At 37.1% G+C, this 20,972-nt stretch overlaps 1 protein-coding gene across 1 annotated transcript in view; it reads right to left on the bottom strand.

Moving 5' to 3' along the window:
• Window positions 1-20,972, bottom strand: part of DACH2 (dachshund family transcription factor 2) — a 468,995-nt gene that overhangs the window by 224,681 nt on the left and 223,342 nt on the right. Inside the window, exon 3 of the mRNA XM_040999528.1 lies at window positions 4,377-4,489. Within this exon, the coding sequence (XP_040855462.1) occupies window positions 4,377-4,489 (113 nt within the window). The remainder of the gene's footprint in view (window positions 1-4,376; window positions 4,490-20,972) is intronic.

The following is a 20,972-nucleotide window of genomic DNA, read 5'->3' on the forward strand; positions in this document are numbered from 1 at the left end:
CATTTTTTATCACTTCTTAATGAGGAATATTAATCATGGCATCCTAACATGATTAATAAGAGAATCAAATGTGAATACAATTACTGAGAAGAGTTATTTTTTAAATTTTAAGTTTACCTATTTCTGTGCATGTGTCCACACACACACACACACACACACACACACACATTAAACATGTGGGAGAGTGGGGAAGGTATTGTGGTTCAGTGGGTAAAGCCACGCTTCAGTTATCTGCATTCCCTACCAAAGTTCAGGTTTGAGTGGTTTCAGTCATGGTTTCTTGATTTTCAATCCACCCATGCTAATGCACCCTGGGAGTAAAGAGATGATATTACATGTTCTTGCACTCTTGTTACCTGTGAGGAAGACCTAGATGAAGTTCTGGGTTTTTGGCTTTGGCCTGGTCTAACTCTGGTATTCTCTCTCTCCTCTGATTTTTATATATAAAGAAAAAAATGCACATTTTAAAAACATGTAGGAGTTCTTTGTAGGCTACTATATATACTATTACCCTTATGTCATTGTCAATATCACCATGCTCCAGTACAGATTTCGAAAGTGCTAAATTTCTCCTCTAAACTTACATTGTACACAAGCAATGACTTCTGTTCCATGAGTCACCCAGACATAACCTAGTCTATTAGTATGAGGTTAAAATTTTGCATGAAGATATTTTTGGGTTAAAATAATTACATTGCATATAGCAAAAAAAAAAAAAAAAGACAGGCAGACATTAACATGGAAATTGGGATTGGGAAAGTTGAATTCAGCTAATATAAAATTATTATAGTTGTGTTTGTTAAACTGATACAGTAAGCCTTTGAAGGATTTACTTATCATTTATCTGAAAAGTGTAGTTATAGAGAAGATGGCATTATATATATAGTTGTAGACAAGAAAGAGAAAGAGAGACAGAGAGACGGAGAGACAGAGAGAGAGAGATTGTTCATCTAATGGTTCACTCCGCAAATATCCAAAACATCCAATTCTGAGCCAGGTTGAAGCCAAGGGACAGTTTCTTCATCTGTGCCTCTCTCATGAGTACAGGGACCCAAGTGCTTAGACCCACTTTCTGCTGCCTTCCCAGAAACTCTACCGGGGAGCTGGATCTAATGCAGGACAGCAGACTTGAATCATTGCTCACAAGGAATACCAGCATCAGAGACAAAGGCTTAACTCATTGTGTCATAACATCAGCCACCTAGCATTTTATTTAATAGAGAAACAACAAATGCATGTTAATCTAAACCATAACGGGTGCTATAAATAATAATGATAATTTAACTTTTGTGCTCCTTTTCTGTTCACATTTCTTTCTGAGCACACAATACATAACCTACTTAAAGAAAACGAAATGACATAAAATACAACGATTATTATTTATGTGACATGAAGTACATTTCCATAGCATTGCCAATTCAAAGACTCAAAAGAGTCATAACAACAGACATTTTTAATCAACTACCACCCATGTTGATTTGGTTTTCCTTTGACTCTCCTTTTAAAAATAAGAGCATCAGGGAGCCGATGCTGCAGAGAATAGGATTAAGATGACCCTTGGAACACTGCTATCCCATACCAGAAAATTGATTCTACCCTTGGTTACTCCACTTCTGATGCAGCTCCTTTCCAGTGAACTTAGAAAGGCAGCAGAATGTTCTTTAAATGCTTGGATCCCTGTAACCCACAACAAGATCAGAACTTAGTTTTGTTCTCCTAGCTTCAGCATCGCCCAGCCCTGGCTATTGTGCCCCTTTGGGGTGACACCCAGCTAGCTGATGGAAACATCCTCTCTATTCGTCTCTCACTCAAATAACTAAATGAATAGTTATTAAATCAGAATGCTCAAGGAACTCTACAAATGCTTACTTCTTAGCATCCATACTAAATGAATACAAAAGTTAAATGCCACATGAAAAAATGAGACAATGATTTCAGCCATGTAACCTGGATAAGTGGCACTACATATGCTGGCTGTCTGTATCTCTGTGCAGCTCCCACTTCCACAGATTCTATCACCTGTGGATGGAAAATAATCCAAAGCAGTGACTGTATTGAGCATCTACTGAAAAATTTTCTCATCACTTTCTTTAAACAATAGAGAATAGCAATTTTAAAAGCATTGTTGGAGAGAAGGGAAGATAGATCTTTTAGCTGCTGGTTCATTCCCCAAATGGCATCAAAAGTTAGAGATAAACCTGGCCAAAGCAAGGTGTTTCATTCAGTCTCCCACATGGGTCACTCTCTGCTGACTTTCAATGCACATTAGCCAGGCCAGATCAAAACTGAAGCATCTGGAACACAAACCTGTGGCCATGCAGGACTCCTAACATCACAGTGGCACGTTTACCTGCTATACCACAATGCTGGTCTCCTAGTATAACAATTATTTCACGGCTTTTACAGTGCAATGGATACTTTTAGCAAATTTGAGATGATTTAAAGAATATGGTAAAATGTTCCTAACTTACATGCAACTATTATGACATTTTATGTACGAATCTGAGAAGCCATGGATTTTGGTGCCCCCAAAATATCAGGGAACCAAATCCCTTCAGATGTCAAGAAATGACTGAATCTCACATCATAAACTTGACATTATATTGCCAAGATTTACTATGATTCTGCATTTTAAGCTTATATTTTTAAAAGATTGATCTATTTTTATTGGAAAGACAGATTTACAGAGAGAAGATGAGATAGAAAGATCTTCCATCTGTTGGTTCACTCCTCAAATAGCCACAACAGTCAGAGCTGAGCCAGTTCAAAGCTAGGAACCAGGAACTTCCTCTGGCACTCCCATGGTGCAGGGTCCCATGGTGCAGGGCCGTCCTCCAGTGGCTTTCTCAGGCCACAAGCAGGGAGTTAGATGAGACATGGAGTAGCCAGAACATAACCTGGCACCCATATGGGATTCCGACACATGCAAGATTAGGATTTGGCCTTTGAGCCATCATACTGGGCCCTTAATCTGCTAATTCTGAGGTGAGGACTTTAGTGATTATTTCTGATTTCAATCGAATGGGTTCAGTTATCCAGTTGGGATGGCAACTGACATTCTTAAAAATATTCATATTGTACAATCAATATTTTAATTTGCTGATGGAACATCAATGCACAAAACCCTACTTTTCCAGTATTTTTTGCAAAAAAAATATTTTAGGTTACAGGGGAAAAAGGAAGAGAGCATATCATTCCCACCCTTATATTCTGGCAAAATGTTTATATCCTTGGATCACAATGAAGGGATGGACTAGTCATTTATGCCTTTGAATTTCCCAAGAGATGACTATTTCCCTTCTCATTGTTTATGAAACATTTCAAATAGGCAGATAGTGGATTTGAACTGAAAGAGATTTAAAGAGACAGCTTACAAGGAAGTAATGAAGTGCTCCACTTGAAATTCCTACAATGTTGATTGCTTTAAGGAATCAGAATCTTTATTCAGTTTCTCTCTCTAGCTTTATTGTGACAAATGACAATTTTATAGCACCCTATATGCACTTATATCATGGTTTCTATCAAGTTTTCACATAATGATTAAGTTACATTCCTTTCTTCATAACTATACTATGACCAAGATCTGTACTCACATATTTTATGTTTACTCAAAACACACCAAATGTTTTTTAAATTTTTGCCTCATTGAAGGTGGATATAAAGATTCATTTGTCATTAATTAATTTTTTACCACGTAATTTTTAAGGTTTAATTAAAGCAATATTAACTTTATTTTTTAACGTTTGTATCTTAGTTAATTTAAGAAAAATAAACAAACAAAAAGGTTGAATGGCAATTTATGAGCCAGGTATTTTTACCAGTTGTACACAGCATTCAAAGAAAAACACTAAAATATCATTCAGGACTAAAATCAACTGCACGTTTTTTCTTTTCTAATTAATTATAAAGCTTCTTTAACAGACACAAATTTCTTTCTACTTTATCACCTAAACTAGTACTTTTGAAAACACGTAAGGATGTCCAGAACTCCTGAAGACAAAAAGCATATTACTGAGAAATACAAATAAGTAAATGCACTACATCTAGTGGAGGATTTGAGAAGCTGTCACTTAGCCCAGGGCTTCTCACTCCTTCACCCAAGACATAAACATATGCATTACAATGTACACATATGAAAAGGGCTTGACAGGAATTTTCTACAAGGATATGAGAATTAGTTTTTTAATCACGTCCATTTGACTTTAGTAACTGATTTAACAACACTTGCTTTCATGAATACTCAAACAATTCAATAATGTAACCTCTGGTAGATCTTGAAAAGCTCTGAAGGACAAGGCACTTAGATCAATATTGGTTTATTTCAAATGTAGGGCTGTATGAAGAGACAAGGCTGATTGTCGGATGGATTTTATTACCTGTCGGAGTGATAAGTCCTGGTGATAAGAGGCCTGGGACTGCATGGGGCAGAAGGCGGGCATTGTCCTGCAACACTCCCAGAGAACGCTTAGGGGGCCTTCCAGGCCTTGAGCTGTTGAAAAACAAAGATCAGGTTAAAAAAATGTCTTTTCAGGGAATATCATCGCTTGCTACCTTTACTTTCTAAATCTTATGTAACTGCCAAGGATGATAAAATTTTTACATTAAAGACTATGTACATTCATAGATGACCAAAGACCAATACTTTTCCTTTTCACTAAATTTCTTCACATGGTTATGGCAAACATTAAAGCCAAACGGGATCAATTCCTAGTTTAAATTCCATTTACAGCTGAGCACTTTGCAATACAGTTCACCTGTTGTGAGAAAACTTAAGTTTACCCCCTGCGTTTAAAGCTACGCATGAGCCCTGGCATTAATACATGCCACTGAAATCTGAGATAGTGACTCTCAGAATTAAGACTGTGTAGAATGTAAGGTGATTATGTCTCTTCTCAGCATGCCAGAGGTGAGTAGTAAAAAGCTGAGAGGTGTAGAATAAAACCTGATGTTGATTAGCATTTCCACAGCTGCTGGATGCCCAGGAGGAACAAAGGACCCTGGCCTTCAGTAGGTTTTTGCCTTCCTATTTTTGAAACCAGGCTAAATATTCAGCAGCAGGCTTTCTTGGAGTCGCTGTACTAACAAAACCCACCACCTTTGCAATCTAGGCTGTCTTTTATCTCATATCGATTGATGTTTTAACCAATTTCTTGAGGCAAAACTTAAAACATTAACCTAACATACAGCATTTGCACATTCTTTACCCTACCGTGAGCAGTTCAGAAACTGCAACCGCAAATACTAATTTTTAAAATCATAAAATAAAATTTCAGTATCTACTGTTTCATCCTGCAAACTAACACACAATTTTGGTACTGAAAAGCTGTTATCCCTGTAAAGATTTACAAATCATAGCTCATTAGAATCAAGTCATTCTCTCAAGTCATCTGAATGTGTTCCAAATACCATGTTATTATGTTGTTTAAGATGTGTTGCCTTTTAGTAAAAACACATTTTGAAAAGCTGGATAACAGGTCTTTTGACATAATATTGTGAAATTATATATTAAATAACCTAAGCTACCAAAAAAGTAATATGAGCTTCAGACAGCAGACATTTCCACAAGTGACTCGATTCACAATGAAATTTAAGTTAAACCTTGCTCTATCAACTTTGCAATAGTGTGCTCCATCAATGGAAGACAAACTCTGCTTTTAAATGAAGACAGCTTCTAGCAACCTTCCACAGAGGTTTCATTGCCTTGTTCATTTTTCATACACTGTACTAGTGTTATTTTCTTCTACTGCACATCAATATTGTATATCAATCTATCTAGCACAAAAGACTCTGTTCTGTTCTCATGTAACATTTCAATTTTTTAAACTGATTCTAGGCACCTTTCTACTTGATGCTGGGCCATAATTTGTTTTATTTAATTTAACGTTGTTACCCTGTTTGCCCTTGCCTTGCTGTGTGGCTTCCTAACTGCTTTGCTGAATGCTGATAGCAGACGTAGGCGCTTTATTTGAGAAGTCTTGCAGGATCCCAGGATTGCAGAATAATATAATAATACTCATCAGAGTATATCCAGTCATTAGAAGAAGGCATATTATTTGGCTGAATAATGTTCAGCAAAACTATGATTTGTAGGTATTTATTTTGTCCTCCCACTTGTTGGAAGTCCAGCCTTCCAAATTTAAATTCACCTGATTACCCTTTCTACTTTTCCACTGTGCACATTTCGGTACTGTCTCCACACTATCACTTTTAGTCAGGCTGCTCCAGAAGGCAGCTGCCTGATGCTCCCTTCCTTTCCGTATGATGAGCCATATGACTGCTAGCTATTTACAGTTTACAGTTGGAAAGTTATAAAGTTTAACTAGTCCCTTTCCAAATCTCTTGGTATGTTTGCTCTTTGAAGTAACTCTTTCTCAGTATGCAGCTTCAAGCTTGGGAAATAATCACAACCCTTTAGTCAGTGGTTCATTCTTCAATTCCAAGATTTGAAAAACCTTCCTTCATTTCCCCACCATTGAATCTATATTGGAGAGTTCATGGCTTAGGTTACAAATGACTTGAGGATATATTTATTGCATAAGTTATAAACTCAAGAGGGCCTCATTCTTCATCATAATAATTTTTTCAGTTTATTACATTGTAGTTTTGGTATGATTCATTATGAGTTTCCCCACATAGAACCTAAACTTCATGAAAGAAGTATATGCATCTGGTGCTGTTTTGACACTGTATTTTGAGTAATTATTATAGCCTCTAACAAACAGAAAGGATCGGTAAGTGGTTAAAACAATCCCTGAATTAAAAAGTACTCACGTACAATTTCTACAGTTAAAAAATACTGCTTAGATCATTCTATTCTCCTTGACAACAAAAACAGTTGATAGCACAATTTAATCACCAGGTAATTCTTTTGTAAATCTTGGACTCCAAAATAATTATAGATGCTCCACAACATGACCCACTCAAATTTGACAATGTATTGATGTAAAAGTAAAAACTACTAAAGGTGGACAACAGGTAATTGTCTTATTCTCTTGGAGACCCTACCAGCTTCAAAATCTACTTAAGGACTGCGTGCTCCTGCAATCACTCATGTATCCCTAATTCAGCCATCCAATAATGCTAAAACTAGTGTCTCACATATTGCTATCCATCAGCAACCCAAGGGTATAAATCTAAATTGAACAAGTGCAAAGTTTCCTGCATTTATTGTTTTTTAATGTGAAACTGGAACAGGTTCTGCCTTTCCGTTGCTTGTGATCCAATGATAGATATGTGTATTTTTTCCTGTTATTTCAAATTCTGATTGACTGGTTAATGAGTATGCTTTTGCAACATTTGCTTCTTCTTTAAATTTATCAGTAAGCAAGAATAGTATTCAGATGCAATACTTTGAATTTTAGCGTGAAGGGTCACATCTCTAAAATTAACTAATTAGAGCTAAGGTTTCTTTTTAATTAAGTTTTTTGCTTGTTTGTTTTTTAGGCAGTGTTACAGACACAGAAACACAGGGAGGCTTTCCAGCCTTTGGTTCACCCATCAAATTACCACAATGCTGGGGGATAGATTAGGCCAAAGCCAGAAACCAGGAGCTTCTTCAAGGTCTCCTACATGGGAACAGGGGCCCAAGCACTAGGGCCATCTTCTGCTGTTTTTCCAGGCACATTAGCTGTGAGCTGCATAGGAAGCAGAGCACCTGGGATTTGAACCAGCACCCATATGGTATGACAGCCTTGCAGACAGCAACTTAACCTTCTTTGCCATAGTGCAAGCTCCCTAAGTTTGTTTTTAAAAGCTCTGTATAATCATTAAAAGTGCCATACAAGGGCCTGGCATGGTAGCCTAGTGGCCAGAGTCCTTGCCTTACATGCACCAGGTTCCCATATGGGCTGCGGTTCTAATCCCAGCAACCCCACTTCCCATCCAGCTCCTTGTTTGTGGCCTGAGAAAACAGTCAAGGATGGCCCAAAGCCTTGGGACCATGTACTGGCGTGGCAGACCAGAAAGGAGCTCCTGGCTCCTGGCTTTGGATCAGCTCAGCTCCAGCCATTGCAGCCACTTGGGGCGTGAATCCTCAGATGGAAGATCTTCCTCTCTGTCTCGCCTCCTCTCTGAATATCTGACTTTTCAATAAAGATAAATAAATCTTAAAATGAAAGTGCCATACAAATACAATATATTTTTTTACTTATTTTCAGACCCAAGTATCACCTGTTAGTAAGACATTAGAAGTAAAACAAATTTCTGTATTCCTTTTCAAATAACATACAGCTCATTTTCCCCAACACTGCAGAAAAGGTAGAAAAGATCATTCTTGATAGATAACCTTGCCATACTCCTTATCTTTAGGAGCTTTACTCACATCAGGCAGATATTTACATATTAATCAAGACAAATAAACATGTAGTGATTTAACTCGAAATTGTTATTTGGATGACAATTTAATCAGCATAGGTTGAAAGGTCCATCATCGCAGCATCCTGTTTCTGCTAAAATACTGATTATATTACTGATCTCACTAATGCTTTATTTTACAGGGCACAAATAACCATGTAATTACTCTTTAATTGAATGATAATTGCTTCTTGACAATTATTTGTTTTCAGTTTAATTACAAGGTTATTTGTACTCTATAAAATTAAACAGTTCTTTTTTTTTAACATTCCCACCCAAATGGCTCTGCTAGTGTATCACTCAGGTTCACAATAAAGGAAAGTTTTTGAGGTACTTGGCAATAAATAAATAAATAAGAAAGAAAGAAAAGAAAGAAACCCCATCAAATAGTGAAACTTTCATTAAACAACTCAGCTAAATTGTTAAGAGCTTCAGTTTCAAGAATTAACACTAAAGGTACTATGTACACACAATTGGAGAGAAATTTGTATAACATGGAATCGGGATTTTTCCCGGGTTCAGATCATCCCTTAACATAATTTTTTCCTGATTTTTCCTCTCCATCATTCTTCAGACTTCTTTAGAAGAAATCAATAAAAACGCAATTTTCAAACATTAATGACAGGAGCCAATTTGAAATATGTATCAGTAGAGTCCATATTTCTGCAGTTGAAGTGGATTCTCTTCTAATTTGTGAGCTTTGTGGAGTTGGTAGTTCACTAAGAGAAAATTGGTAGGGCTTCTGTATCAATATGACATGACTCATACTGCGATCTACTATTCCAAGGTTATGAGGACATAGTAGCTGACACTTTGCTCATTAAGAGTATGAAATCTCATTATTAGGTTTATTTCGGTTTCATGTGGTCATCTATTTGTAAATCAAGGTATAAGCAACTGAATAAACAGTGATTTTATTATTTTGAGAGAAAAAAATCATTGGTAAGTGAATTTATGCTGTCACAAGCCTTCAAGATTTTTAATATAAATCATATGAACAATACTTTCTTTAGTTAGGAATTACAATTCAATTCATCCTCTTCAATGAAAGGGTGTCTTACTACTCCGTAAACAGTCGTTCTGAGGCAGATTGAGAAAACTGCTGAGCGTGTAGTGGCAGTTAAGGGTCTTATTAAGAACAACTTGTGAAAGCCACTAAAATGGGATTCCTCAAGTAGAAATTATTAGTAGTGAGCTAGATTCCCTTTTCCCTTCTCAGATTTAAAATCCCACGGGACAGCTCCCAAATAAGTAAATTTTAGCTTGCTTTAGAAGTCAGAAAACTAGGAATGTCATTAGATAGCTTTGAAGTGACTGTTTGCCCATCTGTGAGTGCTGCTCTAATTTTCAATGTATTTGTTATATTAAATTAAGAATTTTTGCCAGAACAATTAAGGTTTTAATTGCATTGTAGATTACTAATGATTTCCTAGGTCTGACATTCATTAAAACATTTCAAGGATGCCAAAAGTAGTTAAAGTCAACCTGATCTTTTGGTGTTTATGAAGAGAAACAAACTCTGACCTCAAGGCTTGCATGTTGGTTCAACTGACTAACCCTCCACCTCCAAATGTGGCATCCCGTTTGGATACCAGTTTGTGTCCTGGATGATCCACTTCCTATACAGCTCCTTCCTTATGGCCTGAGAAAGCATTAGAGGATGATAGCCTTGGGGTCCTGCACCCACGTGGGAGACCCAAACGAGGTTCCTGGCTTCAAATCAGCTCAGCTCCAGCCTTTGTAGCCACCTGGGGAATGAACCAGTGGATCGAAAACCTCCCTCACTGTTTCTCCTTCTCTCTGTAAATTGGAATCGTTGTTCCAATAAAAATAAATATGTCTTCATTTTTTATTTTGTTAGTTTCATCTTCATACTGTAGAATCATTTTCTTCAAGAAGGTTGATTTTCTTATCCATTTCTTCAGCAACATGTTAGTCATTCAGTAGCATATTATTTAACTTCATGGTGTTGCTAATTTGTTTTATCTTCCTGTTGATGATTTTGCATTGCAACTTTTCATTTAAGGGGATGTATAGTAACTGTAATGGAGACTATCATATCTAGTAACATGTTATTTAACTTCATGGCATTGTAAATTTCCATTTTTCTTCCTGTTGTTGATGTTGTATTGTGGCTTTTCATTTAAGAGGATACATAGTAACTGTATAATGAAGACCATCATATCCAGATGTGAGGATACAATGCAGTATGCATCTCTACTTCCAAAGATGGGCTCCCAGTGAAACCATTTACTATATCTTGACAAAAGGATGCTGGACTCTCTGCCATTGTCCATGCCCACAATGATGGGCATATGACTGTGTATGAAGAACTATATTATAGTAATGATATAAGGGAACTCAGTGAGAGGGGGAGGGAATTATGGAGGGGATAAGGGAAACCTCAGGACCTATGGAACTGTATCACAATATGATAATAATAATGATAATGATGATGCTGAAGAAGTAAAATTTTAAAAAGAGAAAGAAAGGAAATAGATTCCAGTTAGTCCATCTGACCAGTGTGGTGGCCACCAACACTCTGACTTCTGCTCTGTGCAATTAAAACAAACAAACACACACAAATAAAAACACCTCTAACCTCACAGCAACCTAAATCCGTTTTGATCACTTGTTTAACTATTGCACTTGATTGTATTCTCAACCAGATCAAAGACTTCAGCAACCAATTCAGCACCTGGGAAGATATCCTCCATGTAAACAAAGCAATGAACATTAATCATATATGAAACTGTTCAAACTGATAACTGGGACCTGGTCACTATGGTGACTCTCATAAACTGGGTGTCAATCAACCTTTGGTTCATTGGAACTTAAGAGTGCAACTCTCCACCATGCCTCTAGTAGTCATTGGTCCAAAGAAAAACACCAGAGGCAAGATCATTTAGACTCTAATACTATTGACTCTCTTTTTCAGATCTTAACCAGCAATCCAAAACTTAAATATACATGTATTCAAAGCACAAATCCTAGCATTCTGCAAAAGATAGAAAAGCTAGTGAACTCATTAACATAAGAGTATTGATGAGCTTAATGAACCCCCTTAATAACTACTCCTTACACTATCAAAGCTGATGTATAACAACCCTTTTTGATGTATTAATTTTATAATTGCTGAAGATTTAGTTATTTATAGCATTTGTATAAAACTGTGATTTTTCATTATATTACATTGAATTTCTAGGTTTTTTCCCTTTAATAAAATAGGTAGCTGATGGCCTAGAAAATTTAAGGGTTGCCTACTCAAAAGATAGAAAGTACAACTATGAAGCTATTATATACTTCATTTGTTTGACACTCTAAGTACATGAAATATGATTTAAGCCTGGTTTAAGCAAGTTTACTTTGTTATAAGCAGGCCAAATTCTGCTAAAGATCTTAATATAATTAGCAAAGAAAGTATAACAGAAATGTAGATGTATGACTTGAATTTTAACGTGCTCTTTTCTTTCTATATGTGTAATTCCTATTAACATCAGCAGAATCAACACACCTTAGTAAATCTTTGAGTGAATCAAATTAAATAAACATTTTCCCTCTTGGTGTGTGTTGTATCACTTTCACAATCAACTTTTGTAAATTAAGGACATTTTTGCATTTATATAGCATATCACTCTAAAAAACTTCTGAACTAAACAAATCAGCATTTCATATTTCAATGCTTTACAGTGAAATCTCAAATGTGTCCGTGCCTCCCCCCATCAAATCTGAGCCTCCACTCAGTCTCTTCTTTTATTCTGTCAATGATGCAGGTATTCTCTCAGTTGTCAAACTATATACGGCTCCCCTTGCCATCTTCTTTAATTTTCGTTCTCCAATACCCGTGTTCCATTGTAATAGGCATTTACTCTTCCACCTCTCTCCCTTCCCAACTCTGATGCCCTAATTCAGGCCTTCATCCCTTCATGCTCTAGTTATTTCTAATAAGTCATTTCATTGTGTTCCAATCCATTCTATGCAAGCTTTGCAATACACTGAGGAGAAACACTTTTCATCTTCATATCATTTGCTCTAGAACCTTCACTACATCCACACTGCAGGCAAAATAAATATAAATGCTTTCATCTGGCAGCATTCCCCCCAAATATTTTACTTTTATTTTCTCCATTTTTTTAAATTCAGGCTTCTCTCTATCTGGATTAGTCAAGTTACTACAATACTAACCATAGGATTTGATCCTAGAACCTTCAAAATGCGAAACAACTCAAGGTTTTAATGATCCAGGGGCCACATTTTGCTAAATGCTACTGCCTTTGGGAAGGCTGTAGTGTAATCTCCTGTAACTGCTGCTATTTTCCTGTAAGGTTATTTCTTTTAACTTTCTACTAATATATATGATTTTTTGTTTCATGATTATTTCAAAACATACATCAATACCTGCATTAGGGAGACTATTACAACTAGCCAAAATACTATTTTGAATATTTTATGCAAATGAAGTCCCATTGTTAATTCATAGATGTATGTGGGATGAGCACAATAGTTTTGAGGTTTCAATGTCAATAAGAAAATGCAGCAGGGCCCAGCACAGTAGCCTAGTGTCTTAAGTCCTTGCCTTGCATGCACAGGATCCCATATGGGCACCCGTTCTAATCCTGGCAGCCCTGCTTCCCATCCAGCTCCCTGCTTCATGGCCTGGGAAGGCAGTTGACGATGGCTCAAAGCCTTGGGACCTGCATCCACATGGCAGACCAGGAAGAGGTTCCTGGATCCTGGCTTCGCATTGGCGCAGCTCTGGACATTGCAGCCACTTGGGAGAATGATTCAATGGATGGAAGATCTTCCTTTCTGTCTCTCCTGCTCTCTGTATATCTGACCTTCCACTGAAAACAAATATATCTTTTAAAAATGATAAATTTAGTGTTAAACATTTACAATAATGTAAAGCATATACTCAAAAGTAAGAATATGATCACCCTGCTTACAGTTACTAATAAAGTCATTTATACTAAAATATTTCTAAATTTAAAAAAAATCACATGAAGAGATTACATCTTAAAATTCACATATTAGAAAAGTAGTTTTTGAATGCTTGCACTGAAAGAATCACCAACTTTCCTACCCACCTCCTACATTCATACCACAAAACTTACAACTGTAAACAACCTCACTTCTAAGGCAGAATTTAGGAGTTCAAACTGTATTGTAATTTCACCGCTGTAATTCATCTTAACGTAACTAATAAATTTTCATGTTTACACAGCTTTCTTTTCTATTATTTTTCTCCCCCATTTATTTCTTGAACAGAAAAAGATATTTTTAGCAGATAGCCTCCAATAAAACTTTTTATCCTCTTTCTTTGAAATAATTATGAAAACTTCTAAGATTTATTTGGGGGATGTGTCAGCAAGTTGATTCCGCAGAAGATCACCGACTCACACCCCTATACAACAAGACTTCTGTGTCCAATCACAGTCCAAGTCTCTTGGTAGGAGCTTCTGGATTTAGGCAAAGGGTTGTTAAATCCCAATGGATCAAAGACTTTTGGAGGGACAGTCTGAAAATACAGACATCTGCTTCCATGGGAGATTCACAGATTATTCTAGTAGATTTAACCTGGGGAAAAAATTGTCAAATAACTGGTCTGTAGCCCACTTTGACATTTTCCCTGCAATAGAAACTATATGCCAAGGTGTCCAGGAAGAACCACACACATTAGAGACTTTGTGGGCAGGCTCTTCGACCCCCTGACATGAGTTTCAGCAGCCGATCCTAACGTGGCTGATAACTCACCTCTTATCTCCTCAGCCGTGTTGCCAACATAACGCAGTTCCCATGAGGACCAAGAGGCAGAAAACACACTCTGAGTCACTGGCACAAGCTTGTCAGTCTCTGACTCACAATGGACACGGAAGGTTTGTGTCTTTGCTCCAGCCCTGTTTTACTGTAGCCCCAGAGTGACTGTGATCACAGCTGTCTAAATACTTCTCAAGATGGACTTGCTGGCCACTGTCCTACAGCATATTCCAGGGGCCCTGTTTCAGATGTAACCACTCATAGTTAATCACTTCTCCCACACAGAACTGTTTGCAGATACATTGTGGTTTAAATTATTAGGACAGACCTGCCAGACACTTTCCCACAACAGATTTTGAAGGAACCCTTTTCCAGTTTCAGCCCCTAAGCCACAACTCACCTATTTTGGGATCATCTGAATGAAGTCGACAGTCTCTAGCCCATAACGTACTCTGAAGGGGCCCGGTCTCATCTCCATCTTCTCTATGTTGCATGCCTGTATCCAGGGAATTTTGGGCGGAAGACTTGGACAAGCGTTCCATCCTCCATCCAACAATTTTGCTATGACCCACTTTTTTTTTTTTTAATAAAAATGTCAGTTCCAACAGCCTGATGCTAAAGTGCATGAGCAAGCCTTCCCACATAAGGAACTGCTATGCACCTTGATCACAGTCACCTGTAGGCTATGTAACGCCCATAGATTTGGAATTACCCAGTAGCTCCAACTATTGTCAGAAAGCAGTCTACCCAGCCATGGGCCCAATGCAAATACAATCACTCCCTGCAGCAGACTTGTCAACATCTTTCCCTTAGAGGATCCTCAAATGGCCACAGTTCTTAGTCCTGGGGAACCAGTTCATGTTCCACCTGCTCCACTTCAGATCTAGCTCCCTCATAATGGCCTGGGAACATAGAGGAAGATGGCCCAAATGTTTGCCCTCTTGATACTCATGTGGGAAATCTGGATGAAGATCCTCGCTCCTTGTCTCAACCTGACTCAGCTGTGGTCAATGTAGCCATCTGGGTAGTGAACCAGAGGGCAGAAGATCTCTCTCTCTCTCTAATTTTGTCTTTCAAGGAAATGAATAAATACTTTTAAAAAATAAGAACTTGCCTGTTTATAGTTTTCTTGCAAATTTTTTTTCCTCTCTTTCTTTCTGATTCAGTAATATTATCTAATGCTTTAGTTTGATCCCTTGATATTTACTTTTGTTTTATCTTGTAATGGCATTTGCTTTATGATTACCGTAGGCTAATAAAATCATATTTTAATTATTACTGGTTAACAAATAACTTAGTCCTTTAATCACATTAAGACAATCCTTACACAACTGTCTCACATACACTTTGATGTTACAATTTACATATTTTGTGTTTTACTTCTAATAAGTTATTAATTTTCATTTATTTATTTTTGACGAGAGAGAGAAAAAGAGAAAAAAAAAAACCACTAGCTTACTTCCCAGAAGGCTATAATGACTAGGTTGGAGTCATAGCTGGCAGCAAGGATCCCATTCTTATTCTCCCATATGGGTGAGAGGAACCTGATTACTTCCACCATCATTGCTGTATACAATGATTTGTATTACCATGACACCAGATTCAGGAATTAGAACTGAGAATCCAACCCAAGAATTCCAAGATGGGGCATAGGTATTTACATTAAGCTAAATGCCTGACTCCCTAGTTATTATTTTAATAGATCGGTTCATACTTCATGATAAAATTGGAGTAATATGAATTTGGCTTTATACATTTACTAGCAAATTTTATACCTTCAAATGTTTTTCTGTTGCTCATTAGCATTTTGCTTTCAAACTGAGAAGTTCCCTTTAGCATCTACTGTGCATGATGTTGACAACCTCTATCAGGATTTGGGAGAATCCTTATCCTGCCTTCATTTGCTTCATGCAGTCTTTTTTTTTTTTTTTGAAAGAGTGAAAGATACAGAGATAGCCAATTTGATGCTTTCTTCCCAGGTGCTGGCAAAGGCTGGGGCTGAGCCACATACATACTAGCAGCTAAGAACTCAGTCCATGTTTGTCACATGGTTTACAGGGACTCAAGTGCTTGAGCCATCGACACTGCTTCTCAGGGATGATGTCAGTAAGCATCTGGACTCAGGAGTGAAGGATCAAACCTATCACTCCAACATGAAAGGAAGGTGTCCCAGGCAATGACATAATTGCTTCACCAAAGGTTCTTGCCTGGATACAGTATTCCTTATTGGCAAGGTTTTTTTTTCCCTCTTCAGAGCTTTGGATATACCATCCCACTCCCTCCTAATATTTATACTTTCCACTGAAACATCTGCTGCTAGATATATTGGCACTCCTCTTTTCTGCTTTTTCCTCATGCTGCTTTCATGATCTTCTATTATCTTTGACCTTTGATAAATTACAGTGTGTCTCATGATCGTCTTATTTATATTCAGTGCAGTTGCAAATATTTGACTTTCCATATTTGGATATTTATATTTTTCTTAAGGTCTTGAGACTTCATTTACACATACTTTCTACCCCTTTGTCTTTTACCAATGTACTATTTGCTCCTTTGATCCTGTTTCACAAATTCTGTAAGCTTTCCTTGTTTCTTTTCATTTTTTCTCTTTTGATTTTCTGTGTACATTTTCAGATAACCTGTTTTGTAATCTCATTTTTTCCCATTACAGCAATGAGTTGATGTGACAAACAGAAGGGCAAAAAAGAAATGTCATATTTGCAATGCATTGTACGTCAAAAAGAACCAAGAAAAATATACAGTATATTCTATATCATGATATTACAGGATACTCTTATTAAGTTACAAAATGAGTTTTTTTTTATCATTTTTGTAAATTATACTCATGTCAAGTTATTTTTCAGACTACAGTGGTATAAAATTATAATTCAATATAAAGAAACTTGGGAAAACTCACAGATACATGGTAATTAAACAAATATGTCCAAACAACCAAGTAACCAGAAAAGAAACTAAAAGAGAAATTTTTTTTTTTAAATTTCTGGAGACAAATGACAGTGGGGGATGTTTCACCAAAATCCTATAGAATACAGCAAAATAGTTCTCAGGAAAAAGTATAGAAATAAATGTCTATCTCAGAAAAGAATATCAGAGAGAAACAGCCTACAGTACCTCAAGGAAGTAGAAAACAAGAAGAAATCAACTGTAATATTACTAGAGGAAATAACTATACAAAAGTTCAATGAAATGACGTGGTGATATCTGAAAAGTTTTTTTTTATGTCAACAAGTCAATAACTAGACAAAGCAAGAAAGAGAACAGTAAAATAAAACTAGGAATATGAAAGAGACATCACAACAATTGCCACATAAATAAATTAGTAGAAGCTGCTACACACCAATAAATTGGATAACCTAGGAGAAATGGATAAATCCTTGAATGCACAAATGAGCAAAATTGAGTTAAGAAGAAACAGAAAATCTGATCAGATTAACACCGAGGACATCAAGAAATCCCCCCCCTTAAAGAAAATCTCAGGATTTGATGGCTTCATTAGTGAATTCTATCAAACACTTGAAGAAGTAATAACAATGCTTTCCAAATTCCTCCAGTAAATTGAAGAAGGAAAAATTCTGCCAGACCCTTTCGCTTACCAGCATCATCATCATATCAAAACCAGACCGGTATAAGGAAGGCAGGGAGGAAGGCAGGAAGGCAGGCAGGATAGAAAACCAGGAGTTGGGAGAAAATGAGGGATGACTACTAGTAACTGGAAAATTTTTAAAAAGATTTATTTATTTTATTTTTATTGGAAAGTCAAGTTTACAGAGAGAAGGAGAGACAGAGAGATATATCTTCCATCCACTGGTTCACTCCACAAGTGGCAGCAATGACCAGAGATAAGCTCATCTGAAGCCAGGAGCCCGGAGCCTCTTCCAGGTCTCCCACAAGGGTCTAGGGCCCTAAGACTCTGGGCCATTCTCAACTACTCTTCCAAGCCAGCAAAGAGTTGGATGGGAAGCAGAGCAGCCAGGGCATAAACTGGCACTGATATGGAATCCTGGCGTGTGCAAGGCAAGGACTTCAGCCTCCAGGCTACCGCGCCAGGCACTATAAAATTTATTTTTATGGGTAATAAAATTGACTTGTCATTGCACAACTCTGTTATCATTCTAAGAATTATTGGACTTTGTTTTAAAGACTTTTTTATAATTTTTATTGGAACGTCAGATATACAGATAGGAGGAGAGACAAAGAGGAAGCTATTCCTTCCAGCAATTCTTCCAGCCAGAACGGAGTCAATCCAAAGCCAGGAGCCGGGAGATTCCTCCAGGTCTCCCACGCAAGTGTGGGATCCCAAGGTTTTGGGCCATCCTCGACTGGCATCCAAATGGGATCCTGACACAGGCAAGGGCTTTAGCTGCTAGGCTACCACACTGGTCCTTGGAGTTTTTAAATGTAATTGCCAAATAAGAAAATAAATTCATAAATGAAGCACATTAGGGTTTGATCTACTTGCCTACATGGGTTAGTAGTATCTCTTGTGGCGATAAAAGAGACTGAATGAGATCAACTATAATGGGGGCTTCAAAAGATTTGTTGAAACATAAAATAAAGGATAGGTTGATTCTAGTGAGAAACATTGTGAAATTTAAACTTTTTTTTCATAATAACACATCTTGCATACTTTTGGAAAACAATTCATAGGTTATTGCCATATGAATTTTGATATGTTAAATACCTTGCATTTAGAGTGATTTGGAGTATTCACCTTTTTGTGTGTGTTTGTTTCTTTTTCCTGTTTGCTCACCATGAAAATCTGTGTTCCTTCTACCAGCTGTCACTAGGAAATATTTAACTAACCAAGGTCTATGTTATACAAACTCATCTGTGTTTTAGTGAAATCATGTAGTAGCTATTGTAAGTGAAATATGAATAAAGTGATGATTTTTAGTACAAAAAAGAAAACAGTCAACCTAGCTCTTTTTAAGGATTTTTATAAATATTTATTTACATGGGAGTCTGAAAGAGAATGAAACAGCCATCTCTGGTGCATTCCCAAACACCTGTAATAACTAAGGCCAGACCTGAAGAGCCTAGGAACTGAAAACTCAAATCAAGGTCTCTCACAAGGATGGCAGGGAATCAACCACTTGTGCCAGCATTCCTTGCCTCCTCCAAGGATGTGCAGTAGCAGGAAGCTTGAATATGGAGTGGAGCCAGAACTTAAACACAGGCACACTGACGTGCAATGTGTTTGTACCAAACAGCATCTTAACCAAATGTCCACACACAAAAATTTTAAAATATTTATTTTTATTGGAAAGGCAGATATACAAAGAGAGAAAGACAGACAGAAAAATCTTTCATCCACTGATTCACTCCCCAAGTGGCTGCAACAGCCAGAGCCAAACCAGAAGCCAGGAGCCTCTTCCAGGTCTCCCACATGAGTGCAGGATCCCAAGGCTTTGGGCCATCCTAGACTGCTTTCCCAGGCCACAGGCAGGGAGCTGGATGGGAAGCAGAGCAGCCAGGACAAGAATGAGATCCCATATGAGATCCCTTGCGTGCAAAGCAAGGGCTTTAGCCATTAGGCTGCTTTGCTGAACTTCAAAACAAATTTTATAACATAATTTTTTTTATCACAGACTGTATCATAATAGTTGACTGGGAAATAGAGAACTAAATTGAAATTTACTTTGTTGCTGATTATGACATAATTAAGCTTCTAGAATGCTCATAAATAAGCATGAAAATCCTTACAGTTGCCATGGTAGTAGACATATTTATTGGCAACAGGATGGTGCAAGATGAAAAATTCCAATAATTTGTTGCATAATAAGATGAATAAAGTTAACACTGCTAACTTTACACTTAAATTAGTTATGATGATGTATTTTATGTAATGTGTATTTTCATACAATTTAAAAATAAGCAAATAAACTGTTTATTTTCCCTTCTTCTAATTCATTTTGAAGACCGATAAAATGGAATCATTTCAAATATCAGAAGTAATGAGACAGTGCAGTAAGGAGACACAGAATCATCTTTCCAAAACATAATTTTTCTTCCTGATCTTAGTTTCCAAGAGGTAACACATGAAAGAGCCAAGCAATGGACCACGTATTCAGAAACTCTGTGCAAATATACCTGTACTATTGATTAAGTGTGACCCTGAGGAAGTCAGCAGTCCACATTTCAAGTTCATTACTTGCTTAAATGGCTGCCAAAATGATTTAACTCCAGGAATTATAAACACATAAATAAAATCATGCTCAAAAAGAAAAATAAATCATCAACATATGAGCATTTTGTAGCAGAAATCTCTAGTTGAAAGAGATCCTCAGTTTATATACTAGTAGTTACACCTCACAAATATTTTAATAATGGTTTTAGAGGGCCAGTTGTTGAAGTCACTACCTCCAATTCTAAGAACGCATAAAAGTGTGGTTGGAGTTCTAACTGGTCCTCTTCTTATCCAACTCCCTGCCAATGCACCTAGAAAAATCACAGAAAATGAATCAAGTGCTTGGGATGCTGCCACCAATGTGGGAGACCCAAAAGAAGATTGTGACGTCCTGTTCTGGATCCTGGATTCATCCCGGCCCAGAAATGGCCATTGTGGCCGCTCGCAGAATGAACCACTATATTGCTCTCCCAAACTCTGCCTCTCAGAACAATAAATAAATTAAAAATAATAATAATAATAATAATAATAATGGTCTTATGGGGCATCCGATGAACCCAGATTTTGTTTTCTGCTTTTCCACTTCAAGAACAGATAATTCTAGTTATTCAATTTTTCAAAATCACATTTCCCACCATTGTCTACTTTAAGTTACTAAATCCACCAAATTGCGACTGCTATCAAGGACCATTGTCCAATATCCTGCTTCTTCCCA

Source organism: Ochotona curzoniae, unplaced genomic scaffold, assembly GCF_017591425.1.
Source record: "Ochotona curzoniae isolate NIBS_2020 unplaced genomic scaffold, NIBS_Ocur_1.0 scaffold_1852, whole genome shotgun sequence".
Taxonomy (NCBI): domain Eukaryota; kingdom Metazoa; phylum Chordata; class Mammalia; order Lagomorpha; family Ochotonidae; genus Ochotona; species Ochotona curzoniae.